Consider the following 14,566-nt stretch of genomic DNA (forward strand, 5'->3'; position numbering starts at 1 on the left):
ATGAATACCTGAGCCAACAAGTTGAAAAATCTGTTGATGTGCCCTTGAGCAAGGCGCTTAATCCTATTTTTTATCCAGGGGCGCCGTACTACTATGGCTGACCCTGTAAAGCTACACTTTTAACTGCAACTGTATGTGACAATAAAACTTCTTTTTTTTTTATTATGTCATGTGGCCCTCAAGATCAAAGTAACGGGTAACCTCAAGCGATCGTCTTTTCCCCTGGCAACCATGACCATACAAGATAGTTACAGATTTGAGCTCATTAGGCGTTCATTCCGTTCCCGTGATTCTGTTCGCTACGGCAATGGAAACTATGCAGCAGCCATCACTAGTGGTTATCTTTGCTGTTAGATCCGATGCTGTGACAGAAGGTCATTTTGATAATGCTTGAGCGAACGTCTTATATTGGCCTGTTAGGTGAACACAAAACACAGCTTATCCACCTACAACATGTGTGGACAGAGACCTTATGTGCCCTGCTCTAGACCTTTCTATCGGACAGGAGATTGAGCTAGGCCTAATGGTCTTTAAGTAGCTCACTTTGATCTCATCAGCTCACTTTTCTCCAGGTTTATGTTTCTCATCTCAGTTCAATTGTTGACCCTATGGTTGACCCCTATAGATTGCTCTGGCTCATTCAACTTCAACATATTATGACGTCTATGGTAACGGGGTATATCAACCAATTACAGTGTCTGCCGGCAGTCTATCTGATCAGGTGGTCAATCTAACGTCAGTTATTTTGCAAAGAGACCAGGAAAATGGCAGTTCAGAAGACATTTCTTAAGAAGGATTTGTAAATCCGGCCCCTGAATGTTTGGCAAGGTTATAATAGATCAAATATATATTTTTTACATGGACAGACTAACACAATCATTTTCAAAGTGAGTTTATTGCTGTCAATATACGTCACTTGAAAAATGTATATGCCAAATCAATCATTTTATAAGTAACATACTCATTCAAGTTAGTCTATACAGATGAAGGGAAATACCATAAGTCTTACAAGTACTSTAGGTTTAATTGATGGTAATTCTAGTTTTATTGCTTGAATCTTTTGTTCTACCACGTTTTACAATAAACTGCTCGACACCTGTATCTAAGTGCTTATTGAATATGAACCATGTTTGTAGATAGAAATATTGTCCCAAATGTGTCAATAATATTAAAAACATAGATTTTTAATTGAATTAGCCCACTGAATCAACACATTTTACAGCAAAACATGGACTCATCCTAAAATTTGAATCCCAGAAAATGAATATACTGTACAGACGATTAACTTTTGTCCCAAGAMTGATTTAAGATAGGATGCTGGCATTATTTAGGATAGAAAACATGACATCAATAGTGACCCTGATTAAGAGTGTACCATCATTTCAACATACGATGCAGTCCTCTCACACTTCCGATACACCTACAAAACAATCTTGTTTGATTATACCCCTCAAGATTACAACAAATATAATTTGGGTATTTTATCACTACAGTATCTTTTATCATTTATAAACCCAGTAATCACTAAGACCACAAAATCAATTTTGCCCAAGTGAATAATTTAAGCCTTAATTTGTAACACTGTATCTAAAAATAAAATACATCCTATAAAGGGCTGCAATGTATCCGTTTATCAGTAAAATGGCAGCTCTGAAATGTTGTATAACCTCATCCCCAGGTTCAATTGCCACTGAGCGAGTCGGCTCGTGGAAGAGATTAAATAAATGGTTTTTTGAATTCATATTTTCTCTTGGTATGGAGCGTCGTGAAAAGCTGCAAACTATACACGGGCGTTCGTTTTTTGCAGAAATGCAACTGCAAGACACAAGGAACTTCGACATTGCATTGTCTCACAGTGATTAATCAGTTCATCATCAGTTTAATAGAATAATAAAAACAACACTGAATCATCACTTTGTTAAAAAAAAAAGTAGTAGTACAAATGTCACTCCACAGACGACTGTAAAAACGCCGTCATCTCATTACCGGCGGGCTTAATAGTCAATACACTTAATTATTATTGGACTTATTCTCTCAGCAATATAATATACGTCACTGTTATTGCATTTTCATTTCATTTCAATATGATACAAATAMAAATCTCTTTTAATGTATTAGTTACAGAGCAAAAGGAACTCAAAAAAGTGATTAGATAGGATCTCTATGCTGTGCCCTTTCATAAAAATAATTCAGTCTGATGACAGATAATTGCATAATAATAATAATGTGTGCATCATACTGTACTTACAAATACCTGGCGCCTACATTAATTAAGTCAGAGGTAGAGCTACAAGTATATACATGTATTCCAATCCCTACTACAGATAATTGTGGTTGAAGTCCTCCTGWCTCTTATAAAGCTGATAGAAACAACAGACATTATTAGGGAAACAGTTCAAATCAGAAAAGTTTCACACACGATGGGAAGGAAAACCCTCAAATCAACATTTTGAATCAAGAGCATTTCTGTTTTTTTTTGCATAGATAGAGATTAAATAAATAATACAAGTGTGAAGGGGTAAGAGAAAACATGGAAGAATATTAATATACATGAACAAGAACACTATAATAGGCCTATGCTGGACAGTAGGACATKAAAAAATAATGGGATTTGAAAGTTTGATCTGTTCTGGCCGGCAAAAATAGRACAGTCCAGTTTAACGTCACATCTCCATAAGATCTGTATAAGAAAGTACGATGTACTTAATGATCTAACAGGCATGTACTAGGAATACATAAAGCATTGCATTAGTTTGTGAATGCTTTAGAAATCATGAATACCTTCCCCATGAATTAGYCATAAATGGCTAACAATGAACTTCAAAGATTTCCTTGGTACAGAGCATTAGGGCGATTCCAAGCCAGCGGGAGCAGAAAATATTTTCAGGCTACGCTGGCGCGGAATAGGCCATTACCTTTTTTATACAGCAAATGAAGACTCACATGTCCCCTATCACAAGGGTCCCTCCTATACTTGTCAATCTCAAAACAAAGAATTCTGTCCGTTTAAAAAAAATAAAAAATATGTCCTTAAGCAGGACATTAAAAGGAGGACTATACAACAGTGCTACAGTATAAAAGAGGCTGCTGTAGGAGTCTGTGGTTACATCCACAAGGGCACCCTATTCCCTACTAGACCTGGGTTCAAATACATGTGTACTTGAGTATTTTCAAATACACAGCCCCAAACAAGTACTTTTATTTGAGTATTCAAATGGTTACATGCAAAAAAACAAATAGTTGAMCAAATTGTATTTGAATGTATATTTTCATATTTTCATATAGCTGGGTTAAATGCATGGGAGTGTATTTCAGTCCATGCATTTTAGTATTTTCAAATACTTACCAAGTGTATTTCCAAATACATTCCAATATTCAACTGCTTGTTTTTTCAAATAAAGGTTTTCTGAATACATGTTTTGAAATGTATTGAAAGGTAACTGAAAACGAATTGAAATACCTGAAATAGTATTTGAACCCAGGTCTGTTCCCTATATAGTGCACTGATTTTGACCAGGGCCCTATGGGACTTCAGTCAACTGTGTTGTGTTGAGTAGTGGTGTGCAGGTAATGCTGCTGGTTCTGTTGGGTTGTTTGGACATCAGGACGGGTTGTTGTTAGACTAAAGGGATGTTTCAGAACCCGGAGCCTGTTTTTTCCAGAAGAAGCTTTTGTCCTCTTGCTCCAGTTCTATCTTAATCTGAGGCGCTGCTTTTTTTAATGGATTCAGACTGAAAGAGAAAGAAAGAGAGTGGAGGTGGAGGCAGAGGCAGAGCGAAGTATGAGAGAGTGAACAACCAGGGACAACAAACGTTCAACATTAATATGACAAGCTGTACTCCAGAATAGATTGTCACAACATGTGATATTGGTGTGAGTGTCTGTGGGTATAGAATAAGGCATGCAAGCAGGCACACTCACATAGTTACCTTGCAACAGTCGTGGGCTTAAAGTAGCCCTCAGCATGCTGAATGTGGGTCAAGGAAAGACGACGGGGGTCCTACGGGAGAAGACCAAATACACACAACATTAACATAATGTTTTAGCTACTCCCAATTCAAGACAGGTATAGCAAAAGAGGAAAGTTAGAGCAAGCTTTGCAAAGCCAGGATGTTTCAAAGTAGAAGCAGCTGTTAAAGACCGAGTGCAGTCAAAACGTGATTTTCCTGTGTACATACGCTACCGGTCAAAAGTTTTAGAACGCCTACTCATTCAAGGATTTTTCTWAATTTTTACTATTTTCTACATTGTTAAATAATAGTGAAGACATCAAAACTATGAAATAACACATGGAATCATGTTGTAACCAAAAAATKGTTAAACAAATCAAAATACCCTTTGCCTTTGACAGCTTTGCACACTCTTGGCATTCTCTCAACCAGCTTCATGAGGTAGTCACCTGGAATGCATTTCATTTAACAGGTGTGCCTTCTTAAGTTCATTTGTAGAATTTCATTCCTTCTTAATGCGTTTGAGCCAATCAATTGTGTTGTGACAAGGTAGGGGGGGTATACAGAAGATAGCCCTATTTGGTAAAAGACCAAGTCCATTTTATGGCAAGAACAGCTCAAATAAGCAAAGAGAAACGACAGTCCATCATTACTTTAAGACATGAAGGTCAGTCAATACGGAACATTTCTTCAAGTGCAGTCGCAAAAACCATCAAGCGCTATGATGAAACTGGCTCTCATGAGGACCGCCACCGGAATGGAAGACCCAGAGTTACCTCTGCTGCAGAGGATAAGTTCATTAGAGTTACCAGCCTCAGAAATTGCAGCCCAAATAAATGCTTCACAGAGTTCAAGAAACAGACACATCTCAACATCAACTGTTCAGAGGAGACTGTGTTAATCAGGCCTTCGTGGTCGAATTGCTTCAAAGAAACCACTACTAAAGGACACCAATAAGAAGAAGAGACTTGCTTGGGTCAAGAAACACGAGCAATGGACTTTAGACCGATGAAAATTTGTCCTTTGGCGTGGAGTCCAAATTGGAGATTTTTGGTTCCAGCTGCCGTTTCTTTGCGAGACACGGTGTGGGTGAATGGATGATATCCACATGTGTATTTCCCACCATTAAGCATGGAGGAAGTGTTATGGTGTGGGTGTGCTTTGCTGGTGACACTGTCTGTGATTTATTTAGAATTCAAGGCACACACTTAAACAGCATGGCTACCACAGCATTCTGCACCRATATGCCATCCCATCTGGTTTGTGCTTAGTGGGACTTTCATTTGTTTTTCAAAAGGACAATGACCCAACACACCTCCAGGCTGTGTAAGGGCTATTTGACCAAGAAGGAGAGTGATGGAGTGCTGCATCAGATGACCTGGCCTCCACAATCCCCCGACCTCAACCAAATTGAGATGGTTTGGGATGAGTCGGACCGCGGACTTAAGGAAAAGCAGCCAACAAGTGCTCAGCATTTGTGGGAACTCCTTCACAACTGTTGGAAAAGCATTCCAGGTGAAGCTGGTTGAGAGAATGCCAAGAATGTGCAAAGCTGTCATCAAGGCAAAGGGTGGCTATTTGAAGATTACTACATGATTCCATGTGTGTTATTTCATAGTTTCGATGTCTTCACTATTATTCTACAATGTAGAATATAGTAAAAAAAAAAAAAAACTTGAATGAGTAGGTGTTCTAAACCTTTTGACCGGTAGTGTATATTTCCACACTATGAGATTGAAATAATACTGTGAAATTGTGAACATTATGATAACGCCCATTCAGTGTAAGAGCTGTTTGAAAAGATGGCCTGATTTGGTGGGATGGAGTTTTGGCCTTCCATGGTGACATCGCCATGTGGTAAATGATTTAGTAGACCAATAAGAAAGAGAGTTCCAAACCTCTCTGCCAATAACAGCACATTTTCAGTTTTCCACTACCCACTCAGACAGTCCTAGCAAAATTACTGCGAAATTCTTGATTTTATTTTCCTTGTTGACTTTTTAAATTGAAAACAATCACATTAAGGTGCTTAATCAAAATAATTTGATTTTGAGATTTTWAAAAAATGGCTGCATTGGACCTTTAAATTAAGCATTCGAAAGCAGCTGAAAATAAAATAACAGTATGAAAGAAATCGAAAAGTAAGGTCATCTGCATTAGTTTCTCAAAATAAAKCTGGATGTCTGAAAAGTCACAGAAAAGCATGAGATCTGATGAAGACCCAAAGATGAGGTTAGTGCTTTGTGGAGAGAGAGAGGGAGGGAGGGAGATTGATTTTCAATTGGGCATAATTCGTTAGTAGGCTGACCGGAGGAGTACGCTCYGTTACGCGATTACCTAGTTCGGCAGAGGATGCACAAGAGTATTCTCCTGGCAGCAAGTGCGGAAATGTTTTACAATCCACCACATCCCCTGYGAATCAGCTGTTGTTTTCTCAAAGGGGAAAAGCATGCCAACATTTAAAAACCATACACCACCTATCCCTTTTTCTATAAAATGTCTCGCACAACTAGCTAAATTTGTTTTTAGCACTTTACACATGTATTGTGGGATTTGTTGTGTTTCCATGTTTCCTCTCCTCGCCTCCACTCCCTCGGTGGAAAACAGGACGCGAGGAATCGAGCAAAACCAAATAAGATTCTCCCAGAGGAAAAGAAGGAAAGCGGGCAAGAAGGTAAGAGAGAAACAATTCCAAGAAGGCATTAGCAGCACTCAGTAAGTAAGTAAGCCCAGTGCGGTTGTGGGTAAGAGACCCCACGCAATCCTGTTGTACTCACTGTCTGAGGTCTTATCCTTATTCCCCAACATGGGCTCCGTCTCCATTATATCCATGGAGATTTTAATACCGGGGATATTGTCATTGTAGGGGTACTCAGAGGGCTGGAGGGAGAGACAATAACAATGGCTATATTTTTTTTGCATATTGGCAACTAATTAACATATTGGCAACTAATTAAATGGGTCGTATTAATTTGGGCACACAGCAGCAAAAAATCATTTTGCAATGGAAAACCAAAACGTATGTTTCTCATTGAACAAGTTCAGGTACCGTAAGTCCGTGGAAAAGACAGTGCTCAGACAGACAGACAGTATTCATTTCAGAGAGATAGTATTGGACAGAGGGTGGACTTTTAGGAGGGACGACAGGTCATGAGTTAAGGGTGTCAGTGTTCTACAAAAATTAACATAATAGTGCTACATTAGTACCATTACTACTATTATCGTCATCACAAAGGTAGAACCCGTGGGGAAAAACACATTCAATTAAACAGACTGATCCGCTTCCAATAATGCCTCAAAATGACGTACAAAATCGATTTCACTGTCGATGCTTCCTTTCTTCTGCTTCTTCTTCCTCTTCTCGTCCTCCTTCTTCTTCTTGTCTTTCTCCGGGATGACGTCGTCCAGGTAGCTGAGGTCGTGCTGGGAGAAGATGTAGTCCATGGCCCTTCTGACCGCCACCAGGGCCAAGATCTGGAGAGACGGACACAGACACACATGAATGGAGATAGACAATGGTTCTACTATATACTGTGTTGGTGGGTATGTGGCTGGATTCATTGTACACTATGTGTGTTTGTGTCAGCTAGTAACGGATTCCACACTGTGAGTGGATGCGTCACAACCGTATTTTACCCATCTGTATGTGTAAGAATGGTTTATTATTGGTTAATTGGTACATTTCATCTTGTAGGTGTACTTACTTGCATGTTTGTGTGTATGTGCGTGCATTTGTATGTGTGTGTGTGTGTGTGTGTGTATTGCATGCGTATGGCTCACCATGACGGGGAAGATGATGGCAGCGACGGTGGACTTAAGGACCCAGAGGAGGGCGAGACAGAGGGCCTGTATGAAGGTAAACAGGTGGATGCGACGCTGGGGAACGTGGCGCAGGTAGATCAGGTCAGGCTGGTGCTTGGCAGGCATCAGGAGAAGCTGCAGGCGATCCATGAACTGAAGGACAGACAGTCGCACGGAAGTAAGGCCAGGATACATGGGCTGGGGGTGCGACTGGCATCACAGACACCATTGTTGATGGACTAACAGGCACAGAGTTTCAGATTCCATTTTGACTCGGTGTTCATGGAAGCGACTGGTGTACCAGGTTGGTTAGCGGCAGTTAATAGCACTAACAGGCCTAACATTTCAGACTTCATTTTGGGTCAGAGCCACTCACCTGGACACCGTTGAGAGATGCCACGCCCATGTAGAGGAACACGCCATAGAGCACAGGCATAGGGATGAACTGGGGAGACAGAACAGGACTGGGTGAATAAGACAAAGGAAGTAATAGAGGCTGTTTTCCACAGAAATACAATCAGCAAACATGTTCCTTCCTTTTTAAATTGTTCAGCGCTGATATGAAGACGTCTTATCAAAAATGTGGGTTAGGGTTAACCCTGTTTCCAATAACAACAGTACTAACTTTTGATTACATGTTGTTTTGTTCGCTCTCAAATAAATAAATAACTGTTGTACTTATTACCCCTTTTCTCCCTAATTGGTAGTTCCAGTCTTGTCCCATCGCTGCAACTCCCATACAGACTCGGGAGAGGCGAAGGTCGAGAGCCATGCATCCTCCGAAACATGACCCTGCCAAGCTGCACTGCTCCTTGACACACTGCTTGCTTAACCCGGAAGCCAACCGCACCCAAAAAAACACCGTACAGCTGGTGACTGAAGTCAGCGTGCATGCCCGCCACAAGGAGTCGCTAGAGCACAATGGGACAAGCACATCTCTGCCGGCCAAATCTTCCCCTAACCCGGACGACGCTGGGCCAATTGTGTGCCGCCACATGGGCAGCACACGGTTGCGACCRGCTGCGACACAGCCTGGGATTGAACCCGGGTCTATAGTGACGKCTTAGACTGCTGCGCCACTCGGGAGGCCCCCTCGTTAACCTTTTTGGTGTCTTCAGCCCCTTACTTAATTAGATGTTGTAGAACAAAACAAAACACTAATTTATTCTGAATAAAACCCACCACACACACACACACACACACTAAATGGCTCGGGGAGCAATGGGCTGTGAAGAGACTACAGTAGACTACACTAGAAAAGACACCATCTCAGAGATGGAGATGTAACTACTCTAAACGGTCCACAAGGGGGAGGACCATTCCCACTCACAGAACTGTAAAGTAATTTATGATGGTCAGATTAAGGAGAGGACAGGAAACCGGAGAAGTCATAGTCACTGAGCTGCAACCTGACCCTAAGCCCTGATGATGAACATGCTTATTTCACATCACATCACCTCAACTAGGCCCCTCACTAATTGGATGACCACAATAATTCACATTATTTACAATTGGAATGAGTGATGGGATTTCCCACTAAAAGGGGAGGACAGTAATCCAGTAAATTGAGAATTGAAAAGTTAGATTTAAAGGAATGAACAGGTAGATTGTTGGTCCTGTGTGGCTCAGCTAGCGGCAGGATTGTGGGTTTGATTCCAGCTAAGGCCACTCATATGAAAAGTGTTTGCCAAATGGCATATATTATTGTAGATTTAAAGGGAATAAATGAGATGGATTTAGGGGAATGGACAGGTACATTGAAAGGTAAAGAGMCGGTAGATTTAAAGGGAATTGGGGAATGAACACGTGTATGAAGCGCTACCTTGAGGATGGGAGCCATGAAGACAGACAGTCCAGTCAGAACGAAGACAATGACACCGGTCACCCTCTGCTCCCTGCGGTAAGAAGGGATAGTTCATCCCACATCATCATACAAAACACACACCGCACAGACACCACGTCAACCACAGTCAATTTTCTAACCTTTCTGTCCAAACTATTGACCACTGTTCTGATGTGACAATCAAATAACTTCATCATGTTCACGTACTGCTACGAGATTGTAAAATGTATTCTATTCAAACAAAAACAAAACGTGACTGTGTGGGAACGGCAACAAAGTGAAACTCAAGTCCATTGTACTGTAGGCTACATGTAAAGGAGCCAGGAGGCTTTCTGCTCTGATAGCTCTCGTCGCTTCACTGACTCTTTCTCCATTCCTCCCTTCTCACCTCCCTCCCCTCCCTGCTCAACCCACCTGACACCCAGGAACTTGGGCTGCTCCCCAGGAGCCGAGCACTGGGTCTCCATCTTCAGAGAGTCGATGTGGGCGATGGAGATGACAGTGGCAGCCACGTACCAGGGCAGGCCCGTGAAGGAACACACAATGAGTAGTACTGCTACCCAGAACAGGTCCAAGTGGTAGCCTGCCCCTTTCTGTGTGGGGGAGGAAAGAGAGAAGAGAAGGGAATGGAGAGGTGTGTGTCAGTAACCACTAACCACAAGGAATCAAATGAGTTGCCATTGACTTAACATCCAATACAAAGTGTGGCCGCCCCTGTTCTTTTCCAGTTCATTATCCGTATCTTAAGATACACTACATCACCAAAAGTATGTGGACACCCCTTCAAATTAGTGGATTCTACTATTTCAGTCACATAAAATGTATAAAATCGAGTACACAGCAATGCAATCTACATAGACAAACATTGCCAGTAGAATGGCCCGTAGTGAAGAGCTCAGTGACTTTTAATGTGGCACCGTCATAGGATGCCACCTTTCCTACAAGTCAGTTCATCAAATTTCTGCCCTGCTAGAGCTGCCCCGGTCAACTGTAAGTGCTGTTATTGTGAAGTGGAAACATCTAGGAACAACAAGTGCTGAAGCGCGTAGCGTGTACAAATCGTCTGTCCTCGGTTGCAACACTCACTACCGAGTTCCAAACTGCCTCTGGAAGCAACGTCAGCACAATAACTGTTTGTCGGGAGCTTCATGAAATGGGTTTGCATGGCCGAGCAGCCGCACACAAGCCTAAGATCACCATGCGCAATGCCAAGCGTCGGCTGGAGTGGTGTGAAGCTCGCTGCCATTGGACTCTGGAGCAGTGGAAACACGTTCTCTGGAGTGATGAATCCCGCTTCACCGTCTGGCAGTCCGATGGATGAATCTGTGTTTGACAGATGCCAGGAGAACACTACCTGCCCGAATGCATAGTGCCAACTGTAAAGTTTGGTGGAGGAGGAATAATTGTCTGGGGCTGTTTTTCACGGTTCGGACTAGGCCTCTTAGTTCCAGTGAAGGGAAATCATAACGCTACAGCATACAATAACATTCAAGATGATTCTGTGCTTCCAACTTTGTGGCAACAGCCCTTTCCTGTTTCAGCATGATAATGTCCCCGGGCACAAAGCATCGCCTACAAGTGTGATCTGGGATTTCTATTGGAGAAGCATTCCTTTTATTTTTTCATTTTTACCCCTTTTTCTCCATAATTTCGTGATATCCAATTGGTATACGGACTCAGGAGAGGCGAATGTCGAGAGCCMTGCGTCCTCCGAAACACGACCCTGCTTGGCAGATGATGAATCACACGTCACGATCTGGCGGTCCAACAGACGAATCTGGGTTCACAGAAATGGTTTGTCGAGATTGGTGTGGAAGAACTTGACTTGCCTGCACAGATCCTGACCTCAAACCCATCGAACACCTTTGGGAGGAATTGGAACGCCGACTGCGAGCCAGGCCTAATCGCCCAAAATCAGTGCCCGACCTCACTAATGCTCTTGTGGCTGAATGGTAGCAAGTCCCCGCAGCAATGTTCCAACGTCTAGTGGAAAGCCTTCCCAGAAGAGTGGAGGCTGTTATAGCAGCAAAGAGGGGACCAACTCCATATTAATGACCATGATTTTGGAATGAGATGTTCGACGAGCAGGTGTCCACATACATGTGGTGTATTAAGTAATTATCTTATCTATTCTCTTACCCCTCTGACCCGAATGCCCCCTCATCCCTCCACTTCTAACCCTCCGCCCCTCTCTCCCTTACCGCCCTCCATCCCCCCGCTCCTCACCTTGAGTTTGTGCTCCTTTCTGTTGACGATGACAGCGGTGATCTGCTGGTCCATGAACACCAAGATGGTGACCAGGAGAGCAGGGAGGGCTGCAGCCAGATACACCCACCACGGGTTCCCTCCGAACGGGGGCACGAACCAGCCACGGTTGGGGCTGGTGGGCTGGGGACCAGGAGCAGAGAGACACAGCCAGTCAGATAAATATTGTAGGCCAGGGTTGATTTAAAAGACACAGGACAACAGACTCTCTCACGCTTCATCCTTACCAAGCTAACACGGTCATGGTTTCAGGGTGTTCTTAGAAATTTTATTTTGTTGTTAGGAGCGTGTCATGACTCAATGTAAAATGTGATATGGTTGCCCTGACAATATATGAAACATTTCCTCTCATTGAAAAAAATTCTACCTCATGGAAACAAAATGTCCTTATTCTGCTGTACTTTGAGTTAGAGTCTAAAAGTCCTGGAGAGGTACATCATTACACGACAAAGAAAACACTCTGAAATTAGTCTGCAGCCGCACAAAGCTGTGTCTGTACCTGCAACTATAAGGACCTCAGTGTTCTCCCCATGTCCTATAATCACCTTGTATTTCATGCACGCACCCTCCCCACACCCCCTCTTACCCTTCCTCACCCCACCCCCAACCTCCTCACATGTCCCCTCTTCCTCCACCCCCACATCACCCTTGCCCCATTCAACCTCACCCCTCCCCAACCCCCACGCTCGATACCTCACCCTCCCTCGCCCCCACTCCCTCCACCATTCGGCCCCAGTGAGGTGAGGTAAACTGAGGTGAGCTAATAATCTCAGTGACAGGCTCTGTCTCAGAGTTTCAGGTTCTATCTGCTCTCCCTCCTTGGCAGTAGTACAAGACCAGGTAATGATTATACAAGACCTTAAGACAAGGATTACAAAGACTTTTTGTCTTCCTAAGAAAATGCAGCGTTGTTCAGGCGGAGATCCGATTGATACACCTGTCCCTCTTGAGTAACTCTAGAAAATGATATTGTCAATATATAAATCAAACTCTAGACCAGAGTGTACTAAATACACCTTCGCTTATACTTGCATATGAAGCATCTTCACTAAAATGAATGCAGGCGTGAACCGACGCACTATACAAAACAAGAACAGGGGATATAGTGGACCATATACAAAGCCAACGTTTCTGCACAAGGCCTTTCTCAACACCACGGACATCCACCCTGGTACTCACCTTGAATTCAGTTGGCACGATGAGCTTGGGTGTGTCCACTCCGACCAAGGCATCCACACCACAGAAGATGACAATAGCCAGGATGATGGCAAAATCACTGATCAGTTTCCTCACCTGCGGGTACAATAGGGAGGCACAACCTTTGTTGAGTTTGGCAAGGCTTTTGGCTGAGGCAATACAGGAAGACCTACCCTTTTTCCGTCACACAAAAATKTGTTCACGAGGGTGGAGCAGAATGTTTTCCAACTAAGCCATTATGACCAATGTAGTTTCATTGAGTGCAGGTATTTAGCCAAAGCTTTATTTGGGGGGGGGGGATGGTTACAATAAGGCTAACCAAAATGTTCCAATTATCTCAGATGTCACATTCATCTCACTGTACATATTGTATATTTAGATTACAGTTACCTTATTGCTCCATATATTTGAGCCATGTTTCGAAACATTGAAACCCCTTACTGTAAATAGGCTACTGGACTCATGTAGTGCACAGTATGTAATGGAGGTGCCCCACCCTCCCTTCTCTCTCTGCGATCCCTCCCTCCTTCTTACAGTGAGGTAAATTAGTGGAAATTTTATTTTAACGTCTACGGCAGTGCTTGACTTGGTCTATAATAAGTGCCGTTACTTATTTTGGGTGCCGGTTCTGTTTATATTTAGGTGCAGGAACTGCACAAAACTTTGGAGCTAGTATTTTATGAGGTGCAGGACCTCAAGCAGTAGAAAATGAGTGGTGCAGGTACTCAGTACTGCTGAGCTCCTGCTCAAGTCAAGCACTGGTCTACGGTCCTGCCTAGGGTCCGAGCCAGCAATGCAGGACAATGAGACAGATAAAGCAGTTGACAGAGAGAGTAGTGAGGAGCAGGGTAAAAGTGAGCCTTGCTCTGGGCCTGTATTTTTTTTTAAAGTGCTGATCTAGGATCAGCCCCCTCCCTCCCCCGCTCTTAATCATTATGATCTGCCTATATAAACACTCCAACTCTAAGGCCCCGGAGTCTAGAGAAGACTCTTGGCTGGCTTAACACACACACTACTAATGTAATGACTGCGTGTGAATGAGGACAAGAGGATGGGGCCCTCCTCCACTAGGAAATACAGAGATGAGTACTGCCCATACTGTATACCAGGCAGTTCATCCACTGGTGTTTTGTTTATATTTAAGGATACAGATACACTGAAGAGTAAGCGTAGTGTTAGTGTATGCCCACACTAACACATAGACTTACACTTTAATATTGATACATATTTTCGTAAAGAAACTGTTCAAACACAGGTGCAAAAGCATGGTGGTGTACTTACTACGTGCACATGCTAAAAGAAAGAAACTAGGTGGGTATCAAACTAAGTGTGTCATTGTAGCAAAGTATTTATAAACTAAAAAACAGATCTCTTAAAAAGTTTTATCTATACAATAATAGATTTTGGCTCAATATGCCTGGCATATTCCCACTTCCAAGGAGCTTTCCGTTTTGATTGGGTTATTTTGCCTGAAAACCTTCAGGCCTACCTATAGAAAAATGTAAAAAAC

At 42.7% G+C, this 14,566-nt stretch overlaps 1 protein-coding gene across 2 annotated transcripts in view; it reads right to left on the minus strand.

Annotated features, from left to right (window-relative positions):
• Positions 1–1,163: 1,163 nt before the first annotated feature.
• Positions 1,164–14,566, minus strand: part of LOC111963823 (electrogenic sodium bicarbonate cotransporter 1) — an 81,423-nt gene continuing 68,020 nt past the window's right edge. The window contains exons 17-26 of one of the 2 annotated variants that reach the window (XM_023987368.2): positions 13,039–13,152; positions 11,821–11,982; positions 10,009–10,187; positions 9,574–9,646; positions 8,128–8,196; positions 7,731–7,904; positions 7,260–7,424; positions 6,728–6,830; positions 3,930–4,000; positions 1,164–3,731 (exon numbers count right to left, since the gene is read on the minus strand). In XM_023987368.2, coding sequence (XP_023843136.1) covers positions 3,960–4,000; positions 6,728–6,830; positions 7,260–7,424; positions 7,731–7,904; positions 8,128–8,196; positions 9,574–9,646; positions 10,009–10,187; positions 11,821–11,982; positions 13,039–13,152 — 1,080 coding nt within the window. In that variant the 3' untranslated portion in view covers positions 1,164–3,731; positions 3,930–3,959. Of the gene's footprint in view, positions 3,732–3,921; positions 4,001–6,727; positions 6,831–7,259; positions 7,425–7,730; positions 7,905–8,127; positions 8,197–9,573; positions 9,647–10,008; positions 10,188–11,820; positions 11,983–13,038; positions 13,153–14,566 lie in introns of both variants that reach the window. The other variant, XM_070443537.1, reaches the window with a different exon arrangement.

This window comes from Salvelinus sp. IW2-2015, linkage group LG5 (genome assembly GCF_002910315.2).
Source record: "Salvelinus sp. IW2-2015 linkage group LG5, ASM291031v2, whole genome shotgun sequence".
Classification (NCBI taxonomy): Eukaryota; Metazoa; Chordata; class Actinopteri; order Salmoniformes; family Salmonidae; genus Salvelinus; species Salvelinus sp. IW2-2015.